The sequence below is a fragment of the Perca flavescens genome, chromosome 17 (genome assembly GCF_004354835.1).
Source record: "Perca flavescens isolate YP-PL-M2 chromosome 17, PFLA_1.0, whole genome shotgun sequence".
In the NCBI taxonomy this organism is placed as follows: Eukaryota; Metazoa; Chordata; class Actinopteri; order Perciformes; family Percidae; genus Perca; species Perca flavescens.
In genome coordinates, this window is record NC_041347.1 from 6,674,828 (window position 1) to 6,682,316 (window position 7,489).

The 7,489-nt window shown below is 40.2% G+C and overlaps 1 protein-coding gene across 1 annotated transcript in view; it reads left to right on the plus strand.

The window, feature by feature from the left end:
• Nucleotides 1-1,119: 1,119 nt before the first annotated feature.
• fbxw4 (F-box and WD repeat domain containing 4) overlaps nt 1,120-7,489 on the plus strand; it is a 72,946-nt gene continuing 66,576 nt past the window's right edge. The window contains exons 1-4 of the mRNA XM_028603655.1: nt 1,120-1,546; nt 2,521-2,616; nt 5,491-5,676; nt 7,193-7,325. Coding sequence (XP_028459456.1) covers nt 1,362-1,546; nt 2,521-2,616; nt 5,491-5,676; nt 7,193-7,325 — 600 coding nt within the window. The 5' untranslated portion in view covers nt 1,120-1,361. The remainder of the gene's footprint in view (nt 1,547-2,520; nt 2,617-5,490; nt 5,677-7,192; nt 7,326-7,489) is intronic.

Below are 7,489 nucleotides of genomic sequence, written 5' to 3' on the forward strand. Positions count from 1 at the left end.
TTTAAAAGGTTTATTTAAGGGTGGTGAAGTCTAAAAAGTTCAGACTGGAGTAGACTGGAGAGACTGGAATAGTCTGACGCACGGTGCCTTATGGATATGGAACTTACCTAATAAAATAAAGAGATTTACAATATTACATAACTTTCTATCTGTACATACAAAATAGGTAATAATAGGTTTCTCTTCAAGTGTGATTGTATGTTTTGTTTTAGATACCATATAATCGTCACAGCTTTTCCAGAATGCAATACAAAATGAGCAACCATAAAAAGATGGGTTAACAACTCTTGTTCTGTTTTACAAAAACTACAATAGTTATCAACAGGCATGAATTTCGAGACAAATAGGTTTTTATGGTATATATTATGTAATATTTTCAAATGTAATTCCCTAACTTTGTTTGTGATACAATATCTAAAGGGAACAAGCCACGCCCTATGCCAGTTAACATCAGTAACAGAGACGCACAGGCAAAGGCACTACTGAGAGAACCCATTGAAAACTATTTAAATATTCAAAAGAACCATGAAATTAAATTGGAAGCAAACAAAAACAAAAACAATACATAGAATTGTCAACTTATTAATTCTACAAGGGAAATTTCATATACATGAAGCGAATTTTCTAAATCTCGGTCAGCTTTTACTCACTTCAGTATTGAATTTCTGAACTTTTTTGAGTCTATCCAAATTATTAATAATAAGAAAACTATTTATATAACTGATCTACTGCAAGAGTTTTTCAAGGAAATGTGATTATCCCATGTGATATTGCCTTTGTATTATGTTTTATGTATTTTTTTTCCTATGTATTAAGTGCCCTTTTTAAATTTTATAATATATATGTATATATATATATATATATATATATATATATATATATATATATATATATATGTATATATTAATTTTATTGTTATTATTATTATTTATTTTTTTACTTTATCAAGTAAGGCTGTAATGTTACCTGGTTGGAAATTATTATTTTTGTGTATGATGTATGATGCCGAATTGTTTAAACACTGTACGACATGTTTGTAAAGTTTTGCAAATAAAAAAAATTAATAAAAAAAATTAAAAACAACTACTGAGAGAACCCAGCACCGCACGTCATCGCGTCCAGTGACGTGGGGTAGTCGTCATCAGCTGTCAGTTCGCTGCTGGAATGGCTTCCTGTTTCCTCCACGGATGTGTTATGAGAGGTTTCCTCCGTCCTCCTGCTCTCTGAAGATGAGACCGTTAGTTGACCGTGTTCAGCAGCCGTTTTTACATAGCAGCACCGTGTCGTGGGGGGGCCGACACACAGCCGAGAGCCGGCGGACATAGACTGCGAGGACAGGGGAGAGCAGTGCTGTCAGCATCATGCTGTTGTCCCAGCTGCCAGAAGACGTCCTCTATCATATCTTGTCTCATTTGGACTACACCTCCCTCAGTCGCCTCTCTCAAGTTTGTAAAACTATTTACCACTTTGTAAACCGGGACGCCGTGTGGAGGAAGATTGCCAAAGAGTTTTTAAACACCGGAATAACTCGGAATGGGACGGACATGTAAGGAAACCAGTCGCACACTGATGACGAAGCTGATGTTTATGTTGTGCGCAGTTTACCATTTACCTTCCTGTGTTAGGCAGGGCGCAGCCTATGGGCGCAGCTACCCGCAAAGCAGCAAGGCTTTGACACTGCAGAGTGTGCTAAAGCCTCCCTGAATTTTGTCTGCAGGCAGTCTGAATATGTTGTACACACAGTGCACAGTATCTGTACCTCATTTTACTTTACCGTACTTCATATAGACCAGATTTCATAAGCTTTGATTCAAATCATAATTCTCTAAAAAAAAGGGCCATGACTGTGTAATTATTCATGTAATACTTACTTATAAAACTTGAATGAATTCATCATTTAAAAGCAGTGTTCTAGTATGACCTCTACTAGTGAAGGTCCATGCATTTATATAGACCTTAGTGGTCCCCTAATACTGTATCTGAAGTCTCTTTTATATAGGCCTTAGTGGTCCCCTAATACTGTATCTGAAGTCTCTTTCCTGAAATTCAGCCATGGTGCAGAATTACAGCCACTAGAGCCAGTCCCACAATGAGCTTTCCTTAGGATGTGCCATTTCTGTGTCTGTAGCTATTGAGGAGGGGGCGGGCAAGGTGGAGGGTGGGAGTGTGGCCTTGACCAACTGCCACTTTGCTCGTTTGAAAGCCATGATGTGTGTCTCTCTCTCTCTCTCATGGGTGGGCCAAATTCTCTGGGCGGGCTTCTCCTTATGACCTCATAAGGAGAAGATTCCTGATTGGTCCATCTGAGCTTTAATTTTCTCAAAGGGAGAGCAGGATACCCAGGGCTCGGTTTACACCTATCACCATTTCTAGCCACTGGGGGACCATAGGCAGGCTGGGGGAACGCATATTAATGTTAAAAAACCTCATAAAGTGACATTTTCATGCCATGGACCTTTAAACAGATGCGATCCACAGTGGTGAAAGCATAGAAATGTTAAACTGTCTCTGTCATTGCAGATATCCTTCCATCCCCCTGAAGGAAAGAGTAAAGGCAGCTCAAAACTGGTATGATGGGGTCTGCAAAAGGGCTATTCCTCTCAAATGGAAAACAAAGTGAGTATTACAAATATACCTATATACTTAACACACAAATATGAGATGGATATCTATCTTTTTATGTCACTGTGTCCTAAAATGTTACACTATTCCTTTGACAAACATAATGTATTATCTTTTACTGGATTCTATCATGGTGACTTTTCATTTATGTTAGCTTTACTCTCATGTTTTCACTAACATCACTTACAGTATATCCAAAGATCCTCTATACTCTGCTATACTATACTATACTATACTATACTGAAGATAGTGCATTTCAAGCAGTGCTAATTAGGGATGGGCAATATATCGATATTGTGATATGAGACTAAATATCGTGTTAGATTTTGGATATCGTAATATCGTGATATGACATAAGTGTTGTCTTTTACTGGTTTTAAAGGCTGCATTACAGTAGAGTGATGTACTTTTCTGAACTTATCAGACTGTTCTAGCTGTTCTGTTATTTGCCTTTTCCCCATTTAGACATTATGTCCACATTACTGATGATTATTCATCTAAAATCTAAGTGTGAAGATATTTTGTTAAAGCACCAATTGTCAACCCTAGAATATCGCTGCAATATCGATATCGAGGTATTTGGTCAACAATATCGTGATATCTGATTTTCTCCCCATCGCCCAGCCCTAGTGCCAATGGTATAAAACGGTACACATTTTGTCTCCTAAAGGGGCGTGGCCTCGTTTGAATATGTAGTGAACATCGTGTGGATAGTTGAAAAGTTATATTTGTATAATTTATTTCTATTTTATTTTTTGCTAATGTTAGATATTTAAAAGACATATTTAGCATCACAGAGATTAGTTTTGTTAGGGCGTTCACTAACGTTAGCTGACGTTAGCTTCTCTGTGTCGCCAGATCTCGCGAGAGTTTGGTCATGAGACAGGAACAGGTCTCAAACGAATTATTTTCTCCTGATGCGTCCGTCTGAAAAAATGCTGTTTTGGTGTCAGAATGTTCTGGAGATATGTGGCTTGTGACAAATGGCTCCAACGTTTATTTTGGTGACTATGGGGAGAAAGAATCGCTCATAATCTGTGTATCTTCTCCCATAGGAAGCAAAACACTCAGGACCTGCCGCTAGTCTCCTAAAGAGGCGTGGCCGTGGCGGAGCCCACACACATACAGGAAATGACTCAGAGTTGGGGCGTCTCGGTTCTAAACCGTCTCTGATATCTCCTATAAATCACATATAGAGACAGAGCGCATCACGTCACGCTTTGAAAGCCACGCCCACAAGAGGGGAAATCAATATGCAACTAAAGGTTAAAATGCTAACAAAGACGTGCCTGTAGCTAGCTAAAACATCAGCGTTAAAGCTTTAGTGCGTAACTTTTCATATGAATGAACGTCCGTTACATTTAAGCCATTGCCAAATGAGTTGCTACAAAGCTAATTAAGACTATCAGCTCCACACAACTCTCTCTGGATTTCTCAGTATGGCTATGGTCAGAAGATTGTGGCGTCCAGTGACTTTCCCGCGCAGAAACTCGAGTGAAGATAATGACCTCTTCTGAAGAGTCCATCATGTTTTTTAAATCCTCTGTGTCCTCCTTGGCTACTAGCAACTGCGTGGAGGATGGGGGGGGGGGCTTGTATCATGTGGACGGCTGACAGTTTTGTTGTCATTACTTAGAATTCCTCATGGGGGCGACAGAAACTACGCACTATAGCTTTAAGCATTTCAAAGGATTATTTTAGCAACCTATGTCTACCAGAGAGAACAAGTTAGCTGTTAGTATCATAGACAGTATATAAGAATGGACCAACAGACCCCGTGTCTCTGGACGGACACCAGTGAAGGATATTAGAAGTCTCTTTTCCGGTGCTGGCTGAGCGTTACTGAGCAGCCTCCAACTGAACTTGAAGACGTAAATGTGACGTGAGCAACGTGTCTGAAAGTTGTAAGTCTTCTGGTAGCTGTGCCAAGAGAAATATCAATCATTCCCAATCTTGCAGACAGAGAGCGTAGGTATATGTAAAGAGATAACATAGGCACAGGCTTATCGTTGCTAACTAACATGCTAGTTAACATTAGTAATTAAACTTAAACAGCTAATGTGAGTCCAAACTGCCTGCGAGCTTCTCCTGTACTATACGGTAATTCCTCTACTATGCGACAGTAAGTCCCGTGGTTACGGCACAATCGTTAGCCTATTTTTATAAAGACGTCTGCTACGGAGCCATAACGTGAGATACAAGGTAATGGAGCCTTTTACACATTGTCGTGCAAAATGAATGGGAGTCAATGGGATGCTAACGTCGGTTGATCTTTTTGTAGCATCAAAATGGCGCCATAGGAGGTTCGAGTTGTGAAGCGAAGCTTACCCCCTTGGTTAGTACGCTAATGTTAGCTATGTGTTAGCAAGCCAAGGCTCTTATCCAGACATAATACTATAGCTTTCTGATTTATCCACATTCCACTATAACACAAGTTGCATACTGTCAAAATGTTTTAGCTGAACTTACAGATATAAAGTTAGCCTAAAACTGTCATTTGGATATGCGTTCTGGCAGCTAAATGCTTGCTGCGCACTAACATTGGGCATATCATTAGCTTAGTGTCAGTATCCCACGGTCTTCCCATTCTTCCAGCTCATTTCCTCACATCCGTATTCACTTTTGTCTTCATAAAAGCTCAGTCTTTCAGTTCGAAAGCTTATATAAAACTTTGTTTTGGGTTCTTTACCCTGTTAGTAGTGCATCCCACCACACAGCAGCTTTTAGGCATTTTTGTTGTTGTTTGCTAGCTTACGGAATTGTCTAGGAGGCACCTTTACGCAATACAAGCCAATGGAGAGCGGAGCTTTGTTTTCCCCTCCAATGGGGGTGGGACTTTAATGTGCTCTGTCTCTATCTTGTCTTCAGACTGTTGCCATGGTTGCAGCTGGATGGGGACACACTGTTTTTGTCTCAGGCTGGTGATATTGGAGCGCACCATCTGCGCCACGACTCCGGGAAGCTCCAGCGTAACCCATTTGAAATCTACTCAGGCCACAAGGGTGATGTCTGTCGTTTTGTTGTGACGGACTTTCACCTGGTCAGTGGTGGAAGGTACCTCATGCTCTTTATTTTTCACGGTGACTTTATTTGACATAGGCAACGTGGAATAGCCATTATGTTCCCTTCAGAGGTAATAAAGTAACAATTAGCATCTTCTATAGCAGGGATCTTCAACAGGGGGTCCGGGACCCCTAGGGGCCCTCAGAGTCACTGCAGGGGGCCCCTCCAAATTATTGTCAATTTTTGAAAGTCTTTTCAAAAATGTAAAAGTCTTAACATGAATCCAACATATTATTAGCAAATATCAATCTGCACTGAAAATAGGCTTACTTAGTCACTGCCATCCACAGATACAGTTCATCCTAAGGATTCACTGTGCCAGATGTATGTTTTAAAATTTAAAATGTAATTTATAAAATCATGCCAACAATTATAAGGCTTTTTTCAAAGCTTAGTATTCTATGCAAAACAAGTTATGTAAAAAGGCTTTAGGCTGCGCTACTCCTAATTGTAGGCCCAGTTTATTATGCAACTTCATTTTATACAATATATGTAGTAGGGGGTCCCTGCTCCATCTCACTTTAAGTTAAGGGGTCCTTGGTTTAAAAAACGTTGAAGACCCCTCTTCTATAGAGATTGAAATAAAGATTTTACACTTGCTGTTTTTGTACACCGGTATCTGTTTATTGGGGAAATCATGTGGCACATGACAAGTATGTGCAGCAACAACAATTAGTTTGGCGTAAACAGAAGATCAGGGTAAATTGTTGCGCTGCAAAGATGAATCGATTAACCAATTAGTTGTCAACTATTAAATTGATCGGCAACTATTTTGATTATCGATTAATCCGTTTGATTCCAGCTTCTTAAAGGGCAAATCCGGCGCAAAATGAATGAATGAACGAATGAATGAAATGAAAAGAAAGACCGTACCGTTCACGTATACAGGCGGGCGCCATCTTTGGAAAGCAGTCACGATCATTTGAACGACAAATGCTGTGCTTGAGCTATGTTACTGGTTGCACGGCGTTCAACTGATTGTGACTGCTTTCCCAAGATGGCGCCCGCCTGTATACGTGAACGGTACTGTCTTTATAAACTATCTTTTTAATAAACTGTCTGTACACTTACAAAGTTCTCAATGCTTCGGTTTAGATGTAGTGACCCTCATTATGCTACCGTGGAAGTGTGGTGATAGTTTGAGCCTTGTTAGTGGTGTAGAAATAGAGATTTATTTTTACTTTACCAGTGCCCCGACAACTAGCGTTACAAGCTAATTAGCGGTTTGCACTAAAACTGGTCACACTGGATTAGCATGAAAACATATCCCAGAGAATGGTCAACTCGGTACCCATGTGTTATTAACCCCTAGGTTCATTTTGCGCCGGATTTCTCCTTTAAATGTGAAATTTGAGGAAGTCATCTTGGGCTTTGGAAAACACTGATAGACATTTTTCACAGTTTTCTGACATTTTATAGCCCAAACTGTAATCTACAGATTAATCGACAGTGAAAATAATCGTTAGTTGCTGCCCAACTGAAATGAACTCCTCTTTGTCTGCGTCAGTGATGGCAGGATCCTGGTTCACAGCAGGCGGGGGGACATGTTGATGGAGTTATCGGGTCACAACCAGGAAGTCAACTGCCTGGACTCTAAAGATGGACTCGTCATCAGTGGATCCAGAGACCGAACTGCCCGGGTCAGAACACCCTTTACAATTCAGATTGATTATTGTGATGCACAGTGCCGTGATGTGTACAATCCACATTTTTTTTTTCACAAAGAGGGAGACTGAAGTGGGGGTAGAGCGATTATCGGCCCTGGCCGATTATCGGGCAGTTTTTGGGCAGTTTGCAGATTATC